The 27,815-nt window shown below is 50.8% G+C and overlaps 1 protein-coding gene across 15 annotated transcripts in view; it reads right to left on the bottom strand.

Moving 5' to 3' along the window:
* The window catches only part of TMEM266 (transmembrane protein 266), a 129,141-nt gene that overhangs the window by 19,391 nt on the left and 81,935 nt on the right, over positions 1-27,815 (bottom strand). For all 15 annotated transcript variants that reach the window (XM_001928832.6, XM_021098998.1, XM_021098997.1 and 12 more), the window contains 3 exons: positions 15,654-15,710; positions 14,100-14,238; positions 11,760-11,875 (listed from right to left, as the gene is read on the bottom strand). In XM_001928832.6, the coding sequence (XP_001928867.3) occupies positions 11,760-11,875; positions 14,100-14,238; positions 15,654-15,710 (312 nt within the window). The remainder of the gene's footprint in view (positions 1-11,759; positions 11,876-14,099; positions 14,239-15,653; positions 15,711-27,815) is intronic.

Below are 27,815 nucleotides of genomic sequence, written 5' to 3'. Positions count from 1 at the left end.
GGCACTGCACCATTTTCTTCAAAGACTGCCTATTGATTTTCTTCCCACTATGGTATTTTTTTTTTTTTTTTAAAGAGGCCTGATGTTTCATGCTAATCTCTGTGGTGTAAATTCTCCCACCCTGGCCAGTTTCAAACTATCAACACGATGTCAGGCAGAATTGGCGAGAAGTATGCACAGCTGGCTCTCAGGACCCATCACCCCCCACAGCCACCCACTGCGACCTCACTCCTCTGTCAGAGCAGGGATACTGACACTAACCTATGCAAGCATAGGACGTAGAATACAGTCGCTGTACGAGCAGAGATTGTGTCTGTCTCGTTGGCTGGTACACGGGAGGCCCACAATAAACACTGTTAAATGAATCCATACACATGAATGAGTGAAAAGAGTCAGCCTTGCTCAATTCTCTGGTTTCAGATTGAGTCCTAACACCAGCCACAAACTGAGCCCCAACCCCAACCCAAAGCTGAGACAAAGCCTGAGTTCCAACACTGAGCCCTGACCCTGCTCATACATTGATCCCCCAGCCTGGTCACATACTGAGACCCTATCCTGATCACCCAGTAGACCCTACCTCTGGTCTCAGACTGGGTTCAGACTCGGGACCTCAACAACCCAATTGTTGGGACCATGGGTCTTGGAAAGCGAGAGAGCAAGACTGGTGGCCTTCTATGCAGGAGTAGAGGGCTGGAGCCGTCCTTCTCACAGCGAGGTCTCAGATGTCACACAGGGCCCATTAAGCAATCCCTCTTAGCTCTGCTGGGGCTGGGAGCCCCTCCTGCCCAGGCTGATCTGAACTTCCCATGGGCATACCCAGCCCACTTTCTCCAAGGCCGCTCATCGGGGCCGGCAGGCCCAGCTAATGGGCTCCTAGGCCATCTGAACAGATGCATTATTGATGACTTGTAATTGATACAGAGCTGCCCATGAGTGTCCCACTGGAATTCAGGCCAGACAGCCAGAGGCCAGGGCTTGCCCAGCCCCAAGCCCATATGTGCACACATAGGCATGTAAGCTGATACAAGTTTTAGGCTAGCATTATGAACCCCAAGTAGTGTCAGTTCCCCCATTCATTCATTTATTCATCCATTCACTAAGAAGTCAGGTAAAGCATCAGGAGGGCTATGCGAAAATTCTGTTACATGTATTGGAATGGATATGCCTCTTGCAACTTGGAAGTGAGTCCTGGGTGGCCCCGGTGACAGGGCCTGCCTACTGCACTGCAGGGAACAAATCCCTCATGGGAGTCCCAAGGGCTAGCTCTGGGTGGCACTGGTGGCAGAGGAGGCTTGGTGTGTGTGGTAGATAGAGGACTGGGAGGTCGGCAGGGGCCACACCAGGCAGCCCTGTAGCCAATGGTCAGATGTTGTATGGACTTTGGTCCTTCTTCAGAAAGCCACAAGAGGAGTTCCCATCGTGGCTCAGCAGGTTACGAACCCAACTAGTATCCATGAGGATGTGGGCTGGACCCATGGCCTTGATCAGTGGGTTAAGGACCCGGCACTGCTGTGAGCTGTGGTGTTGGTTGGCAGCTGCAGCTCCAATTCAACCGCTAACTCATTAACTCCCAAAAAGAAAAAAGGAGAAACAAGCAACAATAAATCCCTGAAATCTTTTGAACAGAAGAATGGTGTGGTGATTCAGATGAGCATTTTGAAAGGACTGTGCTGACAGCACAGTGGAGAAGAGATGAGATGGGGATAAGCCAGGGCGGATATGGGAGTACCAGCTGGGAGGCTACTGCAGCAGTCCAGGCCAGAGATGACCAGATTTTGCCTGGAGACAGTGGAGATGAAGATGAGAACTCTTTAGGAGGTAAAAGCGTCAGCTCGGGCATGGATTGGAATGGGGGTGAAGGAGAAGGCAATCTCACTTGGGGACATATTTTTACAAGCTTCATTCCCAGAGGCTGTGGGGTGGCTGGATGCTGTGAGCCCTTGCCCTGAGGAGGAATGACTGAGTCCTTATAGAGCTACCACAGATGGGCTAAATGGCTCTTAGTTCTGGTCACTGGCTGTGACAGCCAGGGAGTTGACAGGCTGATCTAGCTGGGACCCTCAGAGCCTGGCTCCTGATTCCCTTGTACTGAACATGGCCACATGTGCTTCCCTAGTGGATGAAGGGCTGTCAAGGGGTCCTGGGATAGCAGGGCCTCGTTAGTTAGGTGGGTGAACTGAGGCCCCAAGACGGGAAGGAGCCTTTTGTGCTAGGGGACAGGGTGGAGTAAAGGCTAGGACCACATGATCCATCATAAGAAAAGTTGGACCCAGAACCCATGCATCTGGCTTCCAGCCCTTCAGACCTTGTGTCAAGGAACTTGAAGCCTTATGGGAGAGATGGAAGTGACTCAGCTAGAATGGAATACAGGCAAGCTGGATGGTAACAGGGGCCAGGAACAAGCAGGAGGTCCCCACGTGGGGAAAAAGCCAGGAGGTAGGAGCCTGAGCTGTTGGCCCATCACCCCTCCCTCTGCCTCTGCTAAGTCCCTCTTCCTCTTTGGGCCTCAGTTTCACTGTGTATTCAATAAGCGAACAGACCAGCTGGGTTCTGGTCTATGTAACAAGCTCTGTGCTAACTCTGGGACTCTAACTGGGAGGGGACACAGTGCAGGGGGCAGGTAATTCTTGGTGCTGTGCTCAGGGCCATCCCTGCTCCTACAGAAATGCCCCACTGCCAGAGAGCCAACTCTTTAGAGAAAGATAATATAATCCAGAACATCTAAAATGAATCATCACCAATGTGTAGCACACACCAAGAATCACTCACTATTCATGCAAACAAGCAGGAAGAAGGGATTGATTATCAAATCATAAAGCAGTTAAGAAGCTGCTTAGAATCTGCATAAAAGCTGACCTATACAAATATTTGAATTAGCAGACAAAGGCTTCAACATAACTGATTCATATGTTAGAGAAACTAGAGGAAACGATGGACAAAATGGATGTAGCATTTCGATGGAGAAACAGAACTGACAAAAGGAGACAAATAAAACTTTTAGAACCTTAATATACAATATCTAAAATTGAGCGTTCTGTTGGATGGGTTTAACAGCAGACAGGACACAGCAGAAGACAGGGATGTTGAACTTGAGGCTAGGTCTGTAGAAAAATGTTTTAAAAAAAAACCACCAGAGGAAGAAACAATAGAGAATGAGGGAATGGAAGAGGGTATAACAAAGAAGTGAGGCATGATCAGAAGGTCTCACATATGCTGTTTGAGCTGCAGAAGGAAAAGAACAGTGGGATGGAACAGAAGCAAGCAAGCAAGAAACGATGGCAAAATTGTTGCAAATCTCATGAAACACACCAACCCACAAATTCAAGAACCTCAGAGAACTCCAAGGAGGATAAATACAAAACCCCCACACCTCGACACCCTGGAGTCAAACTGCTATCCACAGACAAGGACAAACACCCACAGCCCTGAGGCTCTCCAGGGCTCCCCTGGGCCTGGGAACCTGGGAGAGAAAGAGCATGGTGGCTTTGACGACAAAATGAAGCAAATTTCCCACTGGCAAACAGGTCCAGTGGGAGAAAAAGACCACCCTGTGACTTGGGAAGAATGAAAGTGCGGCACAGAGCTTCTTAATGCACCTCATTAGCTAAGTATTTCTAATCAGATAACCTGACCAGATCAGCCGGGATCCACAGGGAAGCCCTCAGCGTGCATTACTGGAGTGAGTCGGGCCCCTTCCATTGGGCTGGGCTTTTAATGCCTGCCCAGGCGGGGCCAGACCCCTGGGGCGTCCAGGCGGGCACACCCAGTGCATCTCTGCCTTTAATGGTCTGGTTTGTGGAGTACAACTGACATGGCCTTGGCCTGATCAATGCACACTTTGGCCAGAAGCTCGATGCTATCTAATGCAAGAGCAATAATTTTCTTCCATCCTATTAGTGCTGTCTGCACACACTGCCCTGCCTTCAAACCCATCTGCTATTGGGATGGCATCCAATGTTTATTTCCATTAGTTTCGCCATTGTTGGTAACAATAAAACTCAGGAGACAGTTGCAAACTAATGATTTAGGAGCAGGGTGAAGCTGAATTTGACCTTGGCCCCTTTCCATCCACTGTGAAGATGATGGGTAGTTGGCCATAAATTTAAATTATGGCAAAAGGATAACATAAGTTATTCCTCTGATGGCTAATTTTATCAGCTAAATAGGCTTGTCATTAAAGCTATCGGCTGTTTTACAAATCACTTCCCAAGTTTAAAAAAATACACACACACACACACACACACACACACACACACACTTCATGTCCCACAGTGGAGATCTTGAATGATCCAGGTAACAAAGACTATTGTGCTGAGCTGGGGGGTGGTAGCCTCTGCAAGAACAGATGGGGCTCTCCGAAAAGAGCAGGCATCAAATACCAGCCCCTGAGCCAGGCTAGAACCCTTTTTCTGCTGCTCCTGACCTACGGAAGGGGCCCTTTGGCCCTTGAAGGCAGTGAGTGGACACCACCCGCCCTCTACCGGGCCCCACCAGGAATGCCTGTGGCTTAGGGTCCAGATTATCATCCTGTTTCTTCAGCACATAGGCCAGGGAGGATTCTTGCTATTGGGAAGGGGACGTGGATGTAGGAAACATCGCCAGCCTACTAGATGGCTATGCAGGTGACTGCTTTCTTCTTGGGCACAGACACTACTTTTGTTGGCATCTGGTGCCTTAGGTGTGACTGCATAACTGAGTTTGCCTATGAAATGGGGGTAGAAGCAATGCCACCGCTTTCAGGCCCGGCCAGTAAAAATCTTCTGTGCACAATTCTCTACCCTCCCTTTTGTATCCCCTGGCCAAAGGGAGAAAGCAGCAAGCACTCTGAATAAGAAGGAGCCACAAAATGAGAAGAGCCTGGAGGCCAGAGTGAACTGCTGGAACAGTGTCCCTTTACCCCCTCCACAAGTGCAGCTGCACTGGGCCATGGGATGAGTGACACACACACTTGTGTTAGGCCACCGAGATTCTTGTGTCACTCATTCTAACAGTGACTTGTACAGATGCCCTAATTTCTGGTGTAGGAAAATGGACACTGAACCCCTGAGTTCCATCCCAAGCCCTTCCTTCCATGACAAATGGTGGGACACTGGGCAAGCAACAGCCTCTCTCAGCCTCAGTCTTTCCATCTATAAAAGGATTAATCATACTGAGCCGGCCAACTTTGACCATCAGAGTCAAAATGAGCTAAAACATGTGGCAGTGCATTTGTAATGGGCACCATTATATAAATGATTTAGTATTACTTTTATTCTCTCCCTTTCTTTTCTTTCCTTCTTTTCTTTTCTTTTTTCTTTCTTTCTTTTTCTTTCTTTTTTTCTCTCCCCCGCCCCAACCTCTCCCTCCCTCTCTCTCTCTCCATCTCTCTTTTAAAATTTACTGAGTAGTTCCCCTCAGGGCTCAGCGGTAATGAACCTGACTAGTATCCATGAGAAAGTGGGTTTGATCCCTGGCCTTGCTCAGTGGGTTAAGGATCTGGCGTTGCTGTGGCTGTGGGGTAGGGCGTAGGCTGGCAGCTGCAGCTCCAGTTTGACCCCTAGCCTGGGAACCTCCATATGCAGCAGGTGTGCTCCTAAATAAACAAAAAGCAAATGCAAAATAAAAAAAATAAAAATAAAATTTACCAAGAGACTCCAGTGGGTCAGACTTCCTATATGCATTACTTGAATTAATCTGATTTTCACAGCATCCTCATGATGTCAGCCTTGTTTCCTGCATTTTTTCATTGAGGATCCTGAGGCCCAGAGAGTAAGTGGGTTACTGGTGGAGCTGAGGTCAGAAACCACGTACTGACTCCCTGGGTAAGAGGATGCCGCCCGCCCTCCCAGCTGCCCCCACCCGGACTCTTCTTTCAGAGACTGATGCTTGTCTCTCCTAGAGTTCTGCCCACCTCCTTGCAGGCTGGGTCTCAAGTCACCCTAGACTGAGTGCCCCCTGCCTAGGTCTTTTGCTGGTGGTCCTTTGTGAAGAGTGCTGAGGAAGGAGGACTTAACTGAGCCCACAGCACCCAGCAGGGAAGAGAAACAAACTTAGACAGTGGGCCGAGTTGGATCCTATTATTTGGGGCCAAAAGGTGTTGCACGGCTTATAGAGCCAAGAGCAGGTACAATGGGGACTTCAAGATAGGCTCTGGAATGACAGCAAGGTCCTGGGCCGGGATGTACTAAAACCTTAGAAGTGGTTTTGTAAGACACGTCAGAAGAATATATCATCTCATTGATTTAACCACAGCATCTAAAACAGCTTTGATTTCTGAAGCAGCCAATGCACAGAGAGAGACCAAAGTTCACACCATCTCTCTGAATGACAGTAACTAGCATGCCACCTCTGGAATCCATCTGTGTACCAGCGAGATGAATGCCTAAGAAAAATCTGGCTGGACAGAGAGCAAAATCCACAGAGAGCAAAATCAAAGTGAATGGGAATGACTTTACAGCAGAAGGACTGCTGGATGCAGGGACCTGAGGCTACTTGTTTCCATTGTAGAAATGAGCCATTGGGAAGAAGGCTGCAGGCCAGTCCGGGCTTGGGAAAGGTTAGACTGACCAACAGAGTGTCCTCCTTCCTCCCGCCCCTGCCCTGGCCCCTCTGGTCTCTTCTTTCTGGAGGCATCTGCTGAGGCTGAGGGGAGCTCAGGAGTCAGGAGAGATATAGGAATGAGGGAAGCACTGAATCCTGTCTCCCTGTGAGACCAGAGGGTCAGTGTGGTCAGAGGGCTGGGTTGGTGGGACTAGAATGAGCCATAAGAGACCCCCGTTCCATCCTAATCTCCTAACTGGCCTCACATCCCCCCATCTGCCAAATCCAGGGGCCCTTCCTCTATAACATGAGGTGGTTCTGGGGCACCTGGGGTGTGGCCCGTGGTAAGAAATGAGCAGCCATGTGGTGCAGAAGAGAAAATGTGTAAGATATTATTCATGGAAGAAGCTGGAAGACCATGTCACCCAAGAGTCTTCACAGGGTCACAATAAGAAGCAATTTAAGCTTTCTAAAAAAGCTAAGATGAATTTTTTTTTTTAAAAAAAAGAGTCACTTTACAGTGGAGACCTGACAAACACAACCTCTGCCAGGGGATCAAGGTCATCATCACCAGTGACGTCATGATGACAGTCTGTGCGTTGATATGATGGGACGAGGATGGCTCTGGACCTCTGCAGGCTCCCTCCCCAAACCCAGAACCCCCATTTAATCATGAGAAAAACATCAGACAAATCCCAATAGAGGGACAGCCTATAAAACACCTGACTAGAGCCCCTCCAACCTGCCAAGCCCATCAAAACCAAGAAAGTCTGGCATTCCCGTCATGGCTCATTGGAAATGAATCTGACTAGCATCCATGAGGACGCAGGTTTGATCCCTGGCCTCCCTCAGTGGGTTAAGGGTCCGGCATTGCCATGAGCTGTGGTGTAGGTTGCAGACACAGCTCAGGTCCCACGTTGTTGTGGCTGTGGCATAGGCCAGCAGTTACAGCTCTGATTTAACCCCTAGCCTGGGAACCTCCATGTGCTGCAGGGGAGGCCCTAAAAAACAACAACTACTACAACAACAAGAAAGTCTGAAGAACTTTTATAGCCAAGAGGAGCCCCAGGAGACAAGATGGCTAAATACAACGTGGTGTCCTAGATGGGATCCTGGAACAGATCAAGAACATTAGATTAAAAACTAAGGAAATCTGAACAATGTGTGGACCTTGATAATATATCAACACTGGTTCATTAATTGTGACAAACGCAGGATACTAAGGAAAGATGTGAATAATGGGGAAAACGGGGTATAAGGTATAGGGGAACTCTGTACTATTGTCACAGTTTTCCTGTAAATGTAAGACTGTTCCAAAAAATAAAGTTTATTTCAAAAAAGAGCTAAGATAAAAACAAACAAACAAACAAACAAAAAGAACTAAGATGGGTAAGCCCTGGCAAATAGTTATGCAAATACATGCCAGAAGAGCAAGGGGAATGCAAAGTGACTCGTTTAAAGTGAGATTCTACGTAGTTCACTGGAACTTTGGTAAATGTCGATTTCTTTAGGTAGCATATATGAATTCAGCTTGGAAATGGCTTCGTTAAACCCTGAGAACTCCAGCAGGGGGAGAGCGAGAGAGAGTGTGAGCGAGCGTGAGAGAGATCATGACAAAGATGAAGACAATGACCTGGAAGGGGGTTTGGCGGAGGTTTGGCAGGGGGAGCAGCCAGAGACTTTGGAAAGGCTGCTGAGGCCACTGAGTGGGGCTGGGTCTGTGCTGGCAGGGAGAAGAGCTGTCCTCAGGCTGTGGTTTAAAGACACCCTAACGTGTCATCTGATCAATTTTTCATCAGGCCCTGAGAAGTGACATGGGTAGAAAAATGTCATAGGACATGACCCTAAGCAAGGTGGGCTGGAGAACAGCCTGCACAGCTAGGACACCTGGATCTAACCCTGGCCCTAAAAGCCCTCACTGAGCTGTGTGCTCTTGATCAAGTCCCTACTTCTCAGTTTTCCTACCTATAAAATGGGTGCAGGTGGGAAAGTAGGGGATAATTCCCACAGAGCCCCCATTTATCACATGCCAGGCTTCAGGCTAAGCAATTTCACAACTGTCCTTCAAGGATTTTACCGCTATTCCCATTTTTCAGATTAGGAAAACTGAGGCCCACAGAAGTCACCTCAGTGCCCAAACCCACAAATAGCCAAGCTGGCCTTGCACTCAGGCCTGGCCCTCAGACCCATTAAGATACAGATCTGGTCTTAACCATGCCAGGCATCATCCTCTCAAAGAGTCTGGCCACCTCCTGATATCCCATAAGCCAGCACTCACATTTCTTTAAGGATATTAGTTGCCCAGTCAAGCCCCAAGCCTGGTCTCACAATCCAGCTGAAAATGAGGTGTCTATTTGCTTCACCCCAGGGAGCGGGCCCAGCAGAGCTGGCAGAGAACAGCCTCCCTGGTTTCTCAGCCGAGCCCAGATGCTGCTCCGAGCAGTCCCTCCCGCCGTCCTGGCAGCCCGCTGGGATTCCAGCCCGTCTGGGCCTTTTTGCTGTCTTAACTAAGATGACAGGCTTCAGGTGTTTTTTAAATTAAAATGGTTTGTTTCTGTTCATCTCTTTTCCAGATGTCGCTACCTAGAGGGAATCTGTCTTTATTTATTGGTTCTTTCCTGTGCAGAGTCCAAGGGAGTCTCCCTCCGGCCCAGACCCCCGGGAAGGAGGCCACATTTAGGCGGGGCACGTGAACCAGGACAGCAGGAACAGGGTGTGGGGGGGTGTCCCTGGGGGCTCAGGACGGGGGCAGGATGGAAAACATGGGAGCTGGGCTGCCATCAGGGTGTCGCCTCAGCCACACAGCACAGGGAAGGTAACGAGAGGCAGGCCAGCTCTCTCCCTGTGGCCAGGAGGCCTGGCATTACCAAGAGCAGAGGCGGCGCTGTGTCTGTGGCCAAATGCAGCAGAGCAGAGCCTTCAATTTCCTATCAGACAGCAGACTGAGTGCTGCCTGACCATGCTCCACCGGGTCCTGGATGACACCCGAGCTGTGCTCCCTCACCCCCTCCACCTTCCTCTGCCCCAAGCCCAGGCCCTCTCCCCTCGGTGGTTCTACAGCCTCTACCAGGCTCCCCATCTCCACGCCTGCCCCTCCATCTGTCCTCCAACAGCGGCCAGAAACACCCACCAAAAACTCAAAGCTGACCAGATCCCCCCATTCCTGCTTCTAACCCTCCAGGCTTCCTCTCTCCCATCAGGATGAAGCCCAAACTCCCTGGTCAGCCATGCGGGCCTTTCCCAAGAAATCCCCCCATTCCCTCCCTCTGCTCACACCCTGAACACTCCCCCAGCATAAAGCCCACTCCCATGCCTCACCCGGCACCCTTTTCTAAGGGGTCATGGCTCAATGTCAGTGCCTCTGGAAACCCGTGCATCCCACCACCCCCAGCACACAAAGACCCCCTCCCTCCACATGTCCCTGATGAAGCAAGCATCCATAGCTGTTGGCTACCTATGGGCCTGCCAAACTCCCTGGGGCACCCAGAGCCTCGTGAGGACAGTGACCAAGTCCTGTCCATGATGAAGTCCCCAGGGCCCAGCATGGGCACTGGACAGTGCTGGCTGACCAGATGCACAGGCGAGAATAAAACTGTGCCAACTGCTTAGGGGCTGGAGCACTTGTCTTCCCAGCCTGATGCCCCATGTCGATGGCCCTGCTCCAGGATACTGTGGACAATGTGCCTCTGAGGGCTATGTCCCCTGATGTCCCCTCTTTTTTTTTTTTTTGTTATTTCTTTGGGCCGCTCCTGCGGCATATGGAGGTTCCCAGGCTAGGGGTCTAATCGGAGCTGTAGCTGCCAGCCTACGCCGGAGCCACAGCAACGCGGGATCCGAGCTGCGTCTGCAACCTACACCACAGCTCACGGCAACGCCGGATCGTTAACCCACTGAGCAAGGGCAGGGATCGAACCCGCAACCTCATGGTTCCTAGTCGGATTCGTTAACCACTGCGCCACGACGGGAACTCCTGATGTCCCCTCTTACCATTCATAAGCATTTGTGTTGAAGTCAAAGGCTATGGTGTTCCCAAAGTAGATAAAAAAGATCTGGTTCCCTGACAGACATTCCAAGGCGATGATTTTGAAGACGCTGCATGTGTGTTCTATGGGGACATTCCAGACTCCCCACCCCGTCCAGGGCCTCCTCCAGCCATGGGAAGCTGGGGTTGGGGAGCTGTGGGGTGCTGGACTGGGGCTGGGGGAGAACAGGAGTCAGAGGATGCCCTCCAGCTGAGTGGGAGACATAGTGCCCGGTGTGAGCAAGCATGGCCTGTGACAGCGAGTGTCTGGTGCCCTGGGAGGCTGACTGTGAAGGCTGTGGGGCTGGGGGCCGTCCTCTCACCACGTTCCCATCACCTCGCTAGCTAGTCCCCTCTGTGGCATTCCCACTCTGCACATCTGGTACCAGAACACTCCCTGCACTCACGGCTGTTTCCACAGAGCTTTGCAGCCTTGCCGCAGGGCCCTGCTGTCCTGTCCCCTCCTGAGCACCCCAGACCTCTCCCTTAAACTCCTATAGAAGGGGCTGTCTGTCCTACTCACATGGGCACAGCCCCCTTATCATAGGGATGAAGGAACAGGGGGCCAAGGAGTGGCATATTGTGGCTAAAGTCCAGGGGACCAGGGGCCGGGCCTCGAGTACAGACTTCTGTATCCCAGACAGGCCCTCTCCCGGGCCCAGCTGCCCTCCCCTCTGGCTCTGCCCAGCACAGCCTCATGGCTTGTCATCTGTCTGAGTATTCACCACAGCTCCTAGAGAGCACAGCTAATGCCTCTCTGGGGTACCTGGGGGTCCTAGGGAGCAACTAGCCCACAGTGGTGCCCAGCAACCTCTGCAGACAGAACCCGACCCCCTGCTTAAGAGACCACTGCACCCACAAGACCCTGATAACTGGTGGGTGACTCAGCTGGGTTCAGGCCGGACAGCTGACTGGTTACCACGGCAAGATGAAAAGAAGCCTAGCCTGGGCGCCAGGGCTGAGTCCAGGCCGGACAGCTGACTGGTTACCATGGCAAGATGAAAAGAAGCCTAGCCTGGGCACCAGGGCTGAGTCCAGGCCGGGCTAGGCCATGCGCAAGTCACCTTATGCTTCCCCCTCTCTGGGCCTTAGGCTCCCATGTGTCTCTGAAGGGGCTGGAGGAGAGCCCCTTGACCTCAGGGCACCCTGGGGCTTTAGGCACCACCAGTGTCCTCAGCCCTGGACGGAACCGGGCAGAACTGAGAGTGGCAGTGCTTACCCCCTGCTCCTGACAGATCTGCGTCAGTCTCTCCAGCTGCTCGTCTTGGATGACCTTGGCCTTCTCGTATTGCTGGATGACCATCTCCATCTCCACCTTCACAGGCAGGACGTAGGCTGGAAGAAGAGAGCTCGGTGAAGAGCTTGGCAGTGGCAGGGCGGGTAGTGGGGGAGGGGCGGGTCCCAGCGTCCAGCGGGCAGCAGGCTCGGGCCCGGGGGTGGTTCTCGGAAGATCTGGGGGGTGGGGGTGCCTAGGTACCCAATAGCACCCTGAAAGTATAAGAGGGCTGCAGCCATATGCCATTGTGACCCAGAGACTCATTTTCCTCTTTTTCCATAGTGACGGAAGAACCCTTCATTGCGGCTGTGTGCACAGCCGCCTAGATGAGGACTACATTTCCCAGGGTCCTTTGCAGCTATGAGCCCTGCAAGATTACATTCTGGACAACTGGATGCAAGTGGAGGTGGCCTGCAGCAGCTTCCGGAAGCTTTCCGTCAAAGGCAGCTGGGGCTGATGAGGACATGGAAGTACTAGAACCCTCCTACAATGCCGATGGGAATGTAAAATGGGGCAGCGGCTCTGGAAAATGGCAGTTCTTCAAAATGCTTAACCAAGAGCTACCATATGGCCCAGTACTTCCATTCCTAGGAATCTAAGAGAAATGAAAACATAGGTCCATACCAAAACTTGTACATGAGTGTCCATTTACAAAAGTGGCAACAACCTAAATATCCATCAACTGACAAAGAGATAAATAAATGGTACATCTATACACTGGAATACTATAGTATATGATTCATTTATATATGTCCAGAAGAGGCAAATATATAGAGACCAAAAGTAGATTAGTGGTTGCATAAGGCTAGGGGTCGGGGGAGATGGGGAGTGACTGATAATGGATATGGGTCTCTTTTTGAAGTGATAAAAACACTCCAAACTTAGATTTTTGGTGATGTTTGCACAATGCTATGAATATGCTAAAAGCCATTGAATTGTGCACCTCAAATGGATGAGTTTTATGGTATATGACTATATCTCAGTAAAGATGTGTAAAAAGAAATGGCAGCTGGGGCTTTTCTTTGGCCTCTTTATCATCTTCCTCCCTTCCTTTCTCCTACTGGCTAAAATGAGGACGTGATGGCAGGCACTGAAGCAGCCACATTGGGCTGCCTAGCTGCAGACTTTCGTGTGAGAGAAATAACCTTCTGTTTTGTTTACGTCACTGTTTCTCTGAGTCTCTTGTTACTCATCGTTGATCCTACTTATAATTGACACACATTGAGGAGAAAGGACTCTGGGTTGGAGAACTCCATGTGCTCTCAGCCAGTGGCAGCCCCAGGAATCCCTCCCTTGTCAGTTCTCTGGGCTTTTGGAAGTTTGAGTCTCAACTCCCGACCCCACCTGGGCCTCTGCCCTTCACACTCCTCTCATACCTCTCAGAACCCAGCCCTTCCAGAAACCTTCAGAAACCTCAGTCATAGGCTTCTCTGGACACTATATTCTAGAACTCTCCACATCTCAACTCTCCAAGTCCCTTTCAACCCACAGCTGCCCAACCTCCAGATGTTCTCTGGCTGCTGCAGGAATCACGCAGAGGAGAGAAATCAGAATTTTTCTGTTTGCTTCCAAACTCAAGGACAGCCCATGCTGAGACCTGCAGGCCTCGAGGCTGCCGCCTCCTTGGGTCTCTGCTGAAGCCAGTTCACGCCCAGGGCGAGGGTAACAAATTAACATCCATCTGTTCACACAGCATATCCCTATCGTGATGCTCCCAGGGACATGGCAATGCCTGACGTGTCAGGAAAAAGGAGAAACAGCTGGGAAGAGCATCCGAGCAAGGGCTGTCAAGACTCATCAGTGTGAGGGTGTCCAGCTGTTCACAGCTGGCAGACACGAGCCAGAAGGCGCTGTTCCTGCCCTGAAGGGAGCGGATGTTCTCAGGGACGGAGCCAAGAACAGAGCCTGTGCAGATGGGGGAGGGTGAACAGCTAAGAGAGCACCGGCGGGCGTCAGAGATCCGGGGCACTACTTCTGGCTCAGAGCTGCTTTGCTGTAAGACACTCAGCTCTCTTGGCCTCAGTTTCCCCATCTGTGCAGGGAGAGGAGTGGACCAGACGACCTCCCAGCACCTTCCCAGCGTGGGCCTGCAAAGCTAGACCCAATCACATCCCAACTAATGAGGACTCTGGAGTAGGGGCTCCCTGACAAGATTCAAACCCCACAGTGTTCACACGGTGGGACATGGGGGTGGGGACCAGGGAGAGAGGCCCAGGCGAGAGGATGAGAGACCCAAGAGGCCATCCTTTCTGCCTCAAACATCCCCCCTTTTGGGCCACTCACCATCTATGACCCTTTTCACCCGCCAGATCCGGAGCATGATGATGAGGCTGATGGCATCCCAGGGGCTCCTGGGACCATTCGCCACCGTGGATGCCACCATCGGGGCCAAGGACAGGATGATCACAGCCCCGTCAAACACCTGTGAGAGGAGGTAGATTTCAGTGCCCCGGGCCACTTTCCTGAAGGTCCCAGAACCAGAGACCAGGTCAGCCAAGCAGAAGGTCACCCTCATCCCTGCTGCCTCCCCTGAACCACCCCCACCCCCAGTCTTTAGGGGCCCCTCCTCGTCCTGGATGTGCTCCTGCGCACTCTCTCCCCCGATGGCCTCAGCCCATCACCAGCCTGGGTTCAGATGGCCTCAGGCTGCTGTTCCAAGCTTCTTTTCTCATGCATCTGTCTCCAGCATCTTGTCCCTTCTAGGAATGGGGCTTGTATCCCGTATCCCAGTGTTCCTGTGCCAGCCTCACTGAATCCCTCTCTGACAGTGGGGGCTAAAGGCAGGCCCCTTCCCCTTGGGGAGCAAGAACCCAGAGCCTATATCTCATCTCCATCCAATGCTGGTGCTGAGTCTCGAACCCTGCAAGGAGCAGAGCTAGAGGAGGAGAGGACCCAGCTGCGTGCCAGCTCTGGGCCCTGCCCTTCCACTAGCCGTTCCAGCCTGGCCTCGGTCTGAGACTTCCACAGGCCAGGCTTCTAGGTCTTCTCCCAGCATTTGGCCCAAAGAGGCTAAAAAGTGTTTGTGGTGGCGAGGGGGCTGGTGAGGAAAGAGTGGGTGGCAGGCTCTGACCTGACTGGTCTTGTCCTATGCACACCAACCTCAGGGGGACAGCCAGCCTCCCCGGCACCTCATCTCCACCCACCACACCCCACTCCCTTTGACACGATGACACAGAGCAAGCTGTTTGCCCTGCAGAAACCCAGGCTGAAAGTGCTTTTATGGTTGCCCCACTCAGCTCTCTGATAATGGAGCCATTTTACAGTGGATTTATTTTGAAACAGCGTTCAAAAGCTTTCCAGTTGTTCCCGTCGTGGCTCAGTGGTTAACAAACCCAACTAGCATCCATGAGGACGCGGGTTAGAACCCTGACCTTGCTCAGTGGGTTGAGGATCCAGCGTTGCTGTGAGCTGTGGGGTAGATCGCAGTCGTGGCTCAGGTTCCACATTGCCGTGGCTGTGGTGTAGGCCGGCCGCTACCGCTCCGATTCAACCCCTAGCCTTGGAACCTCCATATGCAGTGGGTACAGCCCTAAAAAGACAAAAAAAAAAAAAAAAAAAAAAAAAAAAAAAAAAAAAAGGTTTCCAAATGCTTCACGAAGATCTTTTTAAATTTTGCAGAACTTCAAGGAGACTCTATAGACCGACTCTGCTGGAAACTTTCTCAGTCCTCCCCGCTCCCCACCCACCCAACATGCACAGCTGAACAGACTCCCGTGTCCACTTCGGGAAGGAGCTGGCCTTGGTGGTGGCTCCCATCCGGGGATGGATGTGGCAGTGACATTTTCCAGCTTCCAGGATGGTTGGCTTGTGGGGTGGAGGGTAAACATTGGTCTTTACCTCTATTTTGTTTTCAATGTAATCCCAGATCCCAAGCACCACGATCCGCAGGACAGTCTGAGGAAGTGAGAAAAGAAGTCATGGTTATTACTCTCCCTGCCAGCTCCCTGCAGCAGAGAAGATTCCAGAGCTCAGAATCCAGGGCTCTGCTTCCTTGTTCAATAATGGAAAAGTCTTCACTATTCTCTAAGTGTTTCTCAGACCATGTGCTCTCTCCACCCCCACCTTTTTTTTTTTCCCCCCTTTTCCAGCCATACCTGTAGTATACAGACAGGGATCAGGGGGTCAGGGATCAAATCCGCATTTGCGACCTGCGCCACTGGATCCTTAACCCACTGCACTGGGCTGGGAACCAGCAATGCCACAGAGATAAGGCAGATCACCAACCCACTGTGCCACATCAGGAACTCCCCCACTTTTTTTTTATTGGCCACACCCACAGCATGTGGAAGTCCTGAGCCAGGGATCAAACCCAGGCCACAGCAGCAACCTGAGCCACAGCAGTGGCAACACCACCTCCTTAACCCACTGAGCCACCAGGGAACTCCAACCGCCCCCACTTTGAGGGTCCCAGCTCAGGTCTGTGTCATTGTACCAGCCTCTGGCTCAGCACCTTCACTGCTCCCACTCCTTCCAGATACACTTGGAATCCTTTGAAATGATACTCAGGACCCTGCCTCCTTCTCCAGTCTTCTCCTGCCCTCCTGTCATGCCACAAACCACTTGCAAATTACAAACATGCAAGCTCTTTCTCCTCTGCCTTGTCTTTACATGTGGTGAAGACTGCCCACTGACTCACCCTCAGCCTCAATCTCTCTAGTTTCTCTTTCTTATGTAATAATTGAACTTGAGCATGGCTACCCAGAAAAAGACTACATTTCCCACATTGCATCTGGAGCAGCCATGTGACCAGGCTCTGGCCAATAGCTTGTGAGCAGAGAAATTCCACTACTTCCCAGTTGTGACCTTTAAGGGATTAGGCTTTCTCTCCTCTTTTCCTCTTCCCAGGACTAGAATGTGGGTATGTGGGTGTGGTGGGAAGCTGATTTCAATTAGGGAGGGCTGGACAACAAGTTGAAGCATGCTGGGGCCCCACTAGCCCCAAGGCACCACAGGTTGAGCCTTAACTGCTGACCCTACCTGTCCTTCCAGGAGAAAGAAATGAAATTTACCTTGTTTAAGCCCTTGTGTTTCTAGTTTTCTTGTTACAGCATCTTGGCCTGTGTATTAACCAGCAAGTCCTTTTCCCCTCTCTTTACTTGGAAAGGCCTTCCTCACCTCTGGCCACAGCTCAAACGTCACCTCCATAAAAATTTTCTACCTTCCCCAGGCTCAGTGCCTCTTTCCTGGGTGTTCCTATAATCCTTGGAATATTAATCAACCTCTCTCAGCACTATACCATAGCTTGTGGCAATCGCCTGCTTGATTCCCCAGTTAAGGCTCAAGAGATAGTGTCTGATTTCTCTCCTTTGTCCCAACCCCTGGCATAGACTGGGCACTGAGTGATTACATGCTGTGAATGAATGACCAAATGCAGGCATGAACGATCAATTCCTTAAAACCCTCAGTAACTCACTCCAATGCCTCTGCCTTCTGGGGCCGTTTCCTCACCAAGAGCACACCTTTCTCCAAAGACGATACTTTAAAGCTGGTCTTGCATGACCCTGGTCCGTTTGTTTTAGGCCCTGCCTTGACCAAGATGAGAAGTTCATGGTAAATCACACCAGGTGGGGTCCCTTCTCCCACAGGCCTATAGTACAAGGCCAGCCATCCGAATTCAGCAATGCTGCAGAAAGCCTCTCTACCCACACTTATGCCACCAAAAGGCTTGGCTGCTAAACTTTACCTCCTCCTCATAAAGGACTCTCCTGAGTTCTAGGGAGGGATGAGAAGGTGGGATGCTGGTGGTAGCCAGTTATGTCACCATCTTTGAGACCACAGAGGGACATGTGGCAGCCTAATGGCCATTCCACCTGGCTACCCCTTCCCAATCTCTCGCTTAACTGCACCACAGTTCTGAGTGGGTGGAGAGAGATCTGGCTGGGGGTTCAGCATCTTGAGGTCACAGCTCAGTGATGGGCTGGTTGCGTGAACGTGGACAATCAAATCCCCTCTCCGGGCCTCAGTTTCCCATCTGCTGGAGAGATGGGTTAGATGATACAAATCTCCCAATTCTTTAAAGCCTGACATTTGCCATCTGGTATAAATCAGTAGGCTGTAGATCCTGGGTTGGCCCTCCTCACATGTGATTCTCATTTTACAGAGGGGAAACCTGAAGCTCAGAGAGGTTAAGGAAGCTGCCCAAGGTCACTCAGGCACTGGAGGCAAGTCAGCGTTTGGACCCAGGGTTATTTTTTGGATTTTTGGTTTCTTTGGACCCAGGGGGTTTTGATCCTGTGTAGGGTACTCAAGCTGTAAAAGAACCCCAGATAGTGTCAGGTTTCTTTTGTTGCTGTTTGCACTCTCGAACTGTGCAGACTTTGAAACTCAGTGTTTGTCTCCCCTGAGATGTTACAGCAGCCACATCCACCCCGAATTCCCAATTCTAGAGTTTACGGATAAAAAGTCCAGGCTAGGACAGAGGGGAACAGAGCCTGGCCCAAAAGGGATTTCTCCTGCTGCTGCTTCTCCTTCTTTTGAAATTATGGTAAAAATTCACATGACATGAATTTTAACCATTTTGAAAAGTGCACGGTGGCATTGGGTACATTCACCCTTTGAGCAACCATTTGCCTCCGAAACTCTGTGCCCATTAAACATAACTCCCCATTTTCCCCCTTCCCACAGACCCTGGAAACCACTATTCTATTTCTGTTTCTCAGTTTGACTACTCTAGGAACCTCACATAAAAGGAATCACCCTGCTTCTTCATCAACCAGGCAGCACTTACGGAACAGGCAGTGGCCCCAGATCTGTGGGGTCGGGGGATGAGGAAGGGAGCTGGTCCAGCCGAGACTCAGCCAGGAACCTAAGAGGGAGGAGGAGCAGGCAGCAGACATTGAGCCTCTGTGCTCTAGGAAGGGATGGAGGGTCAGTGGGTTTAGGGGCCCAGGTGGTGCCGGGTAGGCAAGCGGAGCCTGGATGGCCCATTCATGTGGGACCAGGCCTCTGAGGGAGTCTTTCTTTCCTAGCCCAGTCCATGGAAACTCAACAGCCAAAAGGCAGCTGAGGAGGGAGCTCAGGAAATGCCTCCTGGGCCAGCTTCCTGCTGTAGATGGGAAATGGCCTGGAAATGTCCAAGCTAGAAGGGATCTGCTCTGAAACACCCCACCTGCGGTCCTTTCCCGGCAGCATCCTCTGCTGAGACCCCCTGTCTGTGGAGGAAGGGACCTGGCCATGCTGCCTTGCCACCTCATGGCACCTGGCACAGATCTCACTCCTCTGAAAACATGGGCTAAGCCATTGATGGCTTATGCTTCTCAACACGCAGGTAAGGGCCCCTGCCTCAGCAGCAGCTGAGGGTTTTGTTTAAAATGAAGATTCCCAGGCTCTCGGGGAGATCCAGGACATCAGGATCTCTGGGTGCAGGGCCCAGGAATGTGCCTTTTTAACAAACTCCCCTGAGGGTACCTAACAGGACAGTGGAGATGTGTAAGGTGACAATGCCCTGGGTGACCAGGGAAGCCACAAGTCCAGATGCAACCAGGAGAAAGAGAGTTAGATGATGTAGAGTCAAAAATCAGGTCCCCTTTCCAGCTCTGACTATCCCTTACTAGCAATGGGGCATCGGCCAAAGCCCTCAGCCAGCCTGGAGGAACATGGGACTGGTCCCGGCTGCCTGCCTCACCGGGGCTGGCCGCTACAAAGCTCCACCAAGGAAGAGCTTTGCTAAGAGAAGGGCAGGAGGGCTTCGGGAGGCATTACAAAGAGGTTATTTTATCACCACTCCCTCTCCCAGGGCCGTGGACTTTGCAATCCTGCCCTCAAGAGCTGCAAAGGGCTTTGAGGAAAGGACCAAGGGACCCAGACCCCTCAGCACCAGCTGCCACTAGCCCACCTGAAACTAAGGGTTTTCAGCCTCCTTCTTTCCAGTCCTGCCTTCTGGAGAGGAGGACGCTTTGGCATTCAAGAGAGGCCAGAGTCTTGGCAAAATCTCGAGGATGGCACTGTTTATTATTTACCAAACGCCAAGCTCTTGTGCCATTTTACAGACATAGGAACTGAGGCTGAGAGGGGCAGGTAAACCTGCTGTTTTCCGGGCTCCTCATCTTTCCATCCCAGGGACCCTCATCATTTCCCTTGGCAAAAGCCCTGCTCCCAAGGGGGGACTCCCCTCATGTCTCGAGGGAACGGGCTCAGGCTTCAGGCGGCAAGAGGGGAGGGTGGGAAGTCCTGATCCTTGCATCTGCTCCAGGCCCTGCCTGGCTCAAGTGGCAGCAAGGGCCTTCTGGCTTCCTGCTGCCTGAGGCCTGATCCCTCCCACCCCTCAGGGGAATCAGTCCCTTTCCCAGGGTCTGGGAACCTTGGGGGATGCCAGTAGCAACACCTGCTAGTCTATCAGATGCCTTTGAGCAAATTTTTCAAAGGCACCCCTTCCCTAGGCAGAGAGAGATTCCCTGACTCACTGCTTGCTGTGTAGAGTCAGGGCTGGCACTCCTGCTCCCCAGAGAACCATCCCCAACGCTGGGCCCATCAGCCCAGGAGAAGGAAGCAGCAGTGTGCATCTGGCCCTGAGCCTGTGCCCCTGCAACGCGGCAGCCGGAAGGGTTGGGGAGCGGGGTGGTGCAGAGCTTGGAGGAATATTCTGGCCCAAGAAATACCCACGGTGGGCACCAGGCCGCTGGGGGTTGAGCTCGGGCGCATCTTCGAAAAGCAGATCTACCCGAAGGCAAGTTTTTTCTGCCAAGACTGCTGAAGGCTCCCCTTCCCGCCGAAGCCCTCAGTTAAACTAGAGCAGCAGGAGCAATATCATGGAGTCCGGGATCCAGCTCCAAGGAGAATGTAAGAAACGTGAGAAATCCTTGCGGGGGCAGGGGGTGGGAGCTGGGGGCTGAAAGCAGTCTTAAACCGGTTTGCAAAACAAAGGTTTGCCAGGGGAGCGGTGATCGCAGGGCGGCACACGGGCGCCCCCTGCCGTTAGGCATTGATAAAACAGGAGCCAAGGGAGCAGCCGCCCCCTTCTCTCCTCCCAGGGGTTCCCAATCTGTGGGGGCTTAGGGGGTGAAGGGAGGCTGCCTTCTCCCTGGTAAAAGTGACACCCCCCCACCCCCGACGCAGTGGCCGGCCTCTCCAGGGGACCTGGGCTCACAGGCACAAGCCGCACTGTCTGCCACCGCGCTGGATTCATTTTGGCAGGAGGTTCCCAGGGATCTTAAAAGAATGGGTTCAAGAGCGCAGGGACGGACAATGTGATCGAATGGCAGGAAATTAAGCCCTGATGTGACCTGGCTGTGTGCTCACTGCGCAGGGAGCACTGTGCTCGGCCTTGGGGGAGGAGGAGAGAGATTGGAACCCACAAGATGTGCAAAGTTTGTTCCAGAACTTCCTCTCCTCACATGAACATCTCCATTTCCTCCATCCCAAAACAACCCTCACTGACCATGTTCCTCTTAAGCCACTGCCCTGTCCCCCTGCACTGGAGGAACGCTGCCCACACCTGGTTAGGGACGACCTCCTCAGCCATGTGCGGTGCTGCTGGCTTCCTTGCTCTAAAAAGTCTCCTTCTTTGGTTTCAAGATTCCGCACGTTCTGAGGCCTCCCCCTGCCTCGGCTACACCTGCTCAGTCAGCTTTGAGGTTCCTCGTCCTCCATCCATTCCAAATTTGTCTTCTGGGGCTCATTTCCTCCCACTCACGCGCTCCCATCCCCCGACAACTGCACCCTTGGCTTCAGCTCCCATCTGACACCCTGAAGCCCCCTGAGTCCACATCTCCAGCCGAGACCGCCTCCTGCAGCACTTGTCGGCTTGGCCAAAGGCATCCCCACCCCCTCCTAGCGCAGGCCAGCCCCCCACCCCCCCACCAAAGTGCTCACCTTCCTGCTCCCTCCCATGCTCCCCCCATGACGACCAGTCCCCGAGTCCTGCATTTAGCTGCTTAAACTCCAGCTCCTCTCTTATCCTCCATCCCATTCCTGCTGGTATGGTTCAAACCTCTAACCTCTTGGCTGAACCATGCCTCCTAAATGGTCTCCACATTCCAATCGCCCCCACCTCCCACCCCTGTCTCCTTCCTGGCTGCCAGGGTGATCCTCTCAAAGGCCAAGTTCATCACGCCCCTCTCCTGCATATAGCCTCCTCCCCACCACCTTCAGGACAAGCCCCTACTCCTGAGCAAGACCAGGAGGGGGCTTTCACGACCTGGGCTGGCTCCCAGGACATCTCTCACCATCTCCCGTGTAGACACGACATTGTCACTCAAACTCTGTCCCTTGTCCACGCTGCCTGAAGGTCCTCGACCCACCACCCACCTACCAGTTCACACATGGGCAAGCAGCGTGCTTCCCCGCTGAGGTCACCCACCGGCTGCAGATAGAGTTTTAAGCTCCCGTCCTTCCTGCTTCTTTCATTATACACACCTGCTTGGCTGCTTCCCCATAGACTGTAAATAGCTGAGCTGGGTCCATGTCTAGATGATCAGGGACACCTCCTCATGCCCCGTACCACCTACAGTGCCTGGCATGGAGTCGCTAAAAGATGTGGGCTTCGAGTTCCCACTGTGGCACAACGGGATTGGTGGCATCTTGGATGCGCTGGAGCTCAGGTTCAATCCCTGGCCGGGCACAGTGGGTTAAGGATCCCTCACTGCAGCAGCTACAGCTTAGGTCATTCCTGTGGCTCATATCTGATCCCTGGCCCAGGAACTCCCTATGCCACAGGGCGGCCAAAAATGGGGCACGGGAATGTGGGCTAAATGAGTCATAAAACCAGAGCTTCCATTTATCAAGTGCCTCCTTGGTGCCAGGCTCTGTCTTAGAAATTGGGATGTTTACGTGTCATCTTGCTGGTACCACAGGGTGCCCAGATATCTGGCCAGACATCATTAGGGGCGTGTCTGTGAGGGGGTTTGGGGTGAAATTAGCAACTGGACCAGTAGATTGAGTAAAGCAGATTGCCCTCCCCACCCCCAACCCTGGGGGAGTGGGCCTCACCCCACCCAGTCTACCGATGGCTAAAGAAAACAAAAGGCAGGAGGAGGAAGGATTTGCTCTCTCTGCTTGACTGTCTTTGAATGGGGACATTGAATTGGATGTCTCCTGCCTGCAGATTCAGATGTGCCCTGGGACGCACAGCATCTGCTCTCCTGGGCCTCCAGCTTGCTGCCTACAGACCCTGGCACTTCTCTGCCTCCATAATCATGTGAACCAGTAACTTATAAAGCTCTTTATGTTATGTATATATTCAGGGTGATATTTATTGGTTTTCTCTGGAAAACCTAGACTAAGAGACGAACTGGACACACGTTATCTTATTTCTCCCCAAATCCCTCCAAGATGGGTGTGGTGGCTTTTTTTTTTTTTTTTTTTTTTTTTTTGCTTTTTAGGGCTGCACCCGTGGCATATGGAGGTTCCCAGGCTGGGGGTCAAATCAGAATCAGAGCTGTAGCTGTTGGCCTACGCCACAGCCACATCAACTGGGGATCTGTGCCGCATCTGCAACCTACAGCACAGCTCACGGCAATGCTGGATCTCTAACCCACTGAGCAAGGCCAGGGATTGAACCTGCAACCTCATGGATGCTAGTCAGATTTGTTTCCACTGCACCACGATGGGAACTCCGAGGTGGGTGTTTTTAACCTCCTCTTACAGATGAGGAAGGCTACCGCTCAGAGAGGCAAAGTGACGTCCCCAGGAGGACCAGACAGCTGGCAGGCGGCTGAATTAGGAGATTCAGAGCCCAGGCCTGACCTTCCCTCTATGCCCCTGACCCACAGGAATGAACTACCGCCTGGGTGAGAGGACGCGTCATGACAACTGGAAGCACCTGGAAATGGCACCAGGTGAGGGTGGAAGTGAGCACTTGGGGCAGGAGAGGAGAAGGAGGTGGGGTTGCAGGGGCTCAAGAGTCCCTGCTTCCCTAAGGACGTGCAGAAAGACGGCTGTGGGCCAGAAGCTGCAGGAACGCCTGTAAGTCTGTCCAAGAACCACTTTTCTTCCTTCTTCTAGGAAGCTGCTTTTAAACCCAAGTTGGGGAACACTGAGATGGGGTGAGTGTTCAGGGCTGGTGCTGTTTATAACAGCAGAGAACTGGGAGAAATCCTAAAAGTCCAAGATGAGGGTTAAACTAGGGACAGCCATACCATGGCTGCAGCTGGTAAAAATGGGAGGAGATTGGGCAAAGCAGCGTGGTGGGAACATTAAATGACTCACTACATTTTTGACAGCTTTTGACCATTTAAAAAAATTTAAATGGTCGAAATTTTTAAAAATTAAAAAGAAAAAAAACTAGGTAGAATCCCCCAAATGTGGCTGTAAAAGTGTGTAAAATGACATGAAAAGACATGGGAGTTCCCGTTGTGGCGCAGTGGTTAACGAATCTGACTAGGAACCATGAGGTTGTGGGTTCGATCCCTGGCCTTGCTCAGTGGGTTAAGGATCCGGCGTTGCCGTGAGCTGTGGTGTAGGTTGCAGACCTGGCTTGGATCCCATGTTGCTGTGGCTCTGGCATAGGCCAGTGGCTACAGCTCCGATTCAACCCCTAGCCTGGGAACCTCCATATGCCGAGGGAGCAGCCCCAAAAAAGGCAAAAAGATTAAAAAAAAAACAAAAAACAAACAAAAAAAAAACATGAAAAGACATGGTTGAAATGTTAATAGACAAAAGGAAAAGCAGGTTCCAGAATATCAGGTCCAAGAGGACCCCATTTTTCTTAAGGAAAAAGGCTCAATGGACATAACCCAAGTGAACAGTGGTCACCTGTGAGTGCTGAGCATATGGGTGATTTGTATTTTCTTATTTTGCCTTGTCTGTATTTTCTTAATTTTCTGCACTGGGCAGCTTTATCCTTGTAAACACAAAGCAGGGTGGTCAGATGGAGCCTTGGGCTTTTACACTGAGAGGTCACCAGGGACCCAAACTTGGGATGGTCTGTGAGGTGGCCTCCCAGCTCCTTCTGAACGTCACCCACGTGGCTCCGTGTGAGGTCTTGGTCTGCTTCTGTGGCCAAGCGTCAGCGAGGACATGCTTCTTCCCCTTAGGTCCCCTCTAGGAGGTAGAAGTCATAGCTCAGCTCTCCCCACTTGCCTGGATCAGCTGTTGCTGAGAATGTGGTATAGGTGGAAACTTCTGGGCTTGGGATTATTTCTAGAATCACAGAGCTGGAGAGAGGACCTTAAAAGTTATGTTGCACAGCTCAACCCCCTGCCAAGGTTTTCATCCCTTGCCCAGTAGCCCAGTGAGTTGGTCCCCTGGCCTGCGCTTGCAGACTTCCACTGATGGTGAGCTTGATACTGTCTAAAGCAGTACCTTCCAACCTGTTTAGAAATTTCATCTCTATATCTGGAGTTCCCGTCGTGGCGCAGTGGTTAACGAATCTGACTAGGAACCATGAGGTTGTGGGTTCGGTCCCTGCCCTTGCTCAGTGGGTTAACGATCCGGCGTTGCCATGAGCTGTGGTGTAGGTTGCAGACACGGCTCGGATCCTGCGTTGCTGTGGCTCTGGCGTAGGCCGGTGGCTGCAGCTCCGATTCGACCCCTAGCCTGGGAATCTCCATATGCCACGGGAGTGGCCCAAAGAAACAGCAAAAAAAAAAAAAAAAAAAAAAAAAAGAAATTTCATCTCTATATCCAACTTTTATGCTCCCTGAGATCATTGTCAAGGTCATGGCAAATGAGGAAGTGGAAGCAATATTTTGAAGAATAATTTCTCACATGCTTAATTTACTCACACTTTTTGTTGGTGGGTATCAGATGCCAAGCCCTCTGCCAGGGGATCAGGGGAGACAGAAGAATATACAGGCTCACCTCAGAGATGCTGCAGGTTCAGGACCAGACCACCTCAATAAAGCCAATATCAAAATAAAGCAAGTCACATGAATTTTTTGATTTCCAGTGTGTATAAAAGTGTGTTTACATTATAGTGTAGTCTATTAAGTGTGCACTAGCATTACATCTAAAACAATGTATATACCTTGGTTAAAAAAATACTTTATTGCTCAAAAATGCTAACCATCTGAGCCTTGGGTGCCTTGTAGTCTCTTCACTGTGGAAAGTCTCACCTCACTGTTGAAGGCTGCTGACTGATTGGGTGGGGATTGCTGAAGCTGGGGTGGCTAGAGCAATTTCTTAAAATAAAGCAACCATAAAGTTTCACTGCTTGCACTCACTCTTTCTTTCACAAATGATTTCTCTGCAGCAGGCAGTGCTGTTTGATGATAGCATTTACCATTCCTTCAAAACTGAAGTCAATTACATTTAGGCCTTTAATCCATTTTGAGTTTATTTTTGTGTATGGTGTTAGAGAATGTTCTAATTTCATTCTTTCATGTGTAGCTGTCCAGTTTTCCCAGCACCACTTACTGAAAAGACTGTCCTTCCTTCATTGTACATTCTTGCCTCCTCTGTCATAGATTAGTTGACTATAGGTGCTTGGGTTTATTTCTGGGCTTTCTATTCTATTCCATTGATCTATGACAGTACCATGCTATTTTGATGACTGTAGCTTTGTAGTATAGTTCTAAGTCAGGAAGTCTGATTCCTCCAGCTCCATTTTTTCTTTTCAATATTGCTTTGGCTATTTGGGGGTCTTTTGGTTTTCCATACAAGTTCTGTGAAGAATGTCATTGGTAATTTGATAGGGATCGTGGAATCTAATATATGGCATAAAAGATCCTATCTACAAAGCAGAAGCAAATCAAGGACGTGGAGAGCAGACTTGTGTTTGGCAGGGGGGAGGTGGGAGGTAGTGGGATGGATGGGAAGTTTGGGGTTGGTAGATGCAAACTATTACATTTAGAATGGATAGGTAATGAGGTCCTACTGCACAGCACAGGGAACTATGTCCAATTTCTTGGGATAGAACATGATGGAACATAATATGAAAAAAAAGAACATATATATATATGTATATATGTCTGATTGGGTCACTTTGCTGTACGGCAGAAATTGAAGGAACATTGTAAATCAGCTATTTTTATTTTCTGCTTTTTTTGCTTTTTAGGGCTGCACTCGTGGCACATGGAGGTTCCCAGGCTAGGGGCTGAATTGGAGCTACAGCTGCGGGCCTACACCAGAGCCATAGCAATGCCAGATCCTTAACCCACTGATCGAGGCTGGGGATCGAACCCGCAATCTCATGGTTACTAGTTGGATTCATTTCCACTGCACCACAAGGGGAACTCAACTATACTTTAAAGAAACATTTTTAAAGATTGGAGTCAATTACCTCAAAACTTGCCACTGCTTTGTCAACAAAGTTTGTATAATGTTATAAACGCTTTGCTGTTGGTTTAACAAACTTCATTCCATCTTCACCAGGAGTAGATTCCATGTCAAGAAACCACTTAGTTTTCTCATCCATAAGAAGCAACTCCTCATCTGTTAAAGTTTCATCGTGAGGTTGCAGTAATTCAGTTTCATCTTCATGTTCCACTTCTAATTTTAGTTCTCTTGCTATTTCCCCCACATCTGCAGTTATTTTTTTTCCACTCAAGTGTTGAATTCCTCAAAGTCATTCATGAGAGATGGTATCAACTTCTTAAAACTCCCGCGAATGTTTGTGTTCTGATCTCTTCTCATGAAATCAGGAATGGTCTTAATGGCATCTAGAATAGTGAATCCTTTCCAGAAGGTTTTCAACTTACTCTGCCCGAATCCATCAGAGGAATCGTCTGAGGCAGATATAGCCTTACAAAATATTTTTCTTAAAGAATAAGACAGCAAAGTCAAAATTACTCCTTGATTTGTGGGCTGCAGAATGAATGTCCTGTCAACACGCGTGAAAACAACATGACTCTCCTTGTCCATCTCCATCAGATCTCTAGGGTGACCGGGAGCATTGTTGATGAACAGTAATATTTAGAAAGAAATCTTTTTTTCCCCAGCTATAGGTCTCAGCAGTGGGCTTAAATATTCAGTAAGCCATACTGTAAACAGATGTGCTAGCATCCATTCCTTATTGTTCCATTTTTAGAGCACAGGCAGAACAGATTTAGCATAAATCTTAAGGGCCCTAGGATTTCCAGAATGGCCAATGAGTTGGCTTCAGCTTAATGTCCTCAGCTGCAT

This window comes from Sus scrofa, chromosome 7, assembly GCF_000003025.6.
Source record: "Sus scrofa isolate TJ Tabasco breed Duroc chromosome 7, Sscrofa11.1, whole genome shotgun sequence".
Lineage (NCBI taxonomy): Eukaryota > Metazoa > Chordata > Mammalia > Artiodactyla > Suidae > Sus > Sus scrofa.
This window is presented reverse-complemented; position numbering and strand designations above follow the sequence as displayed.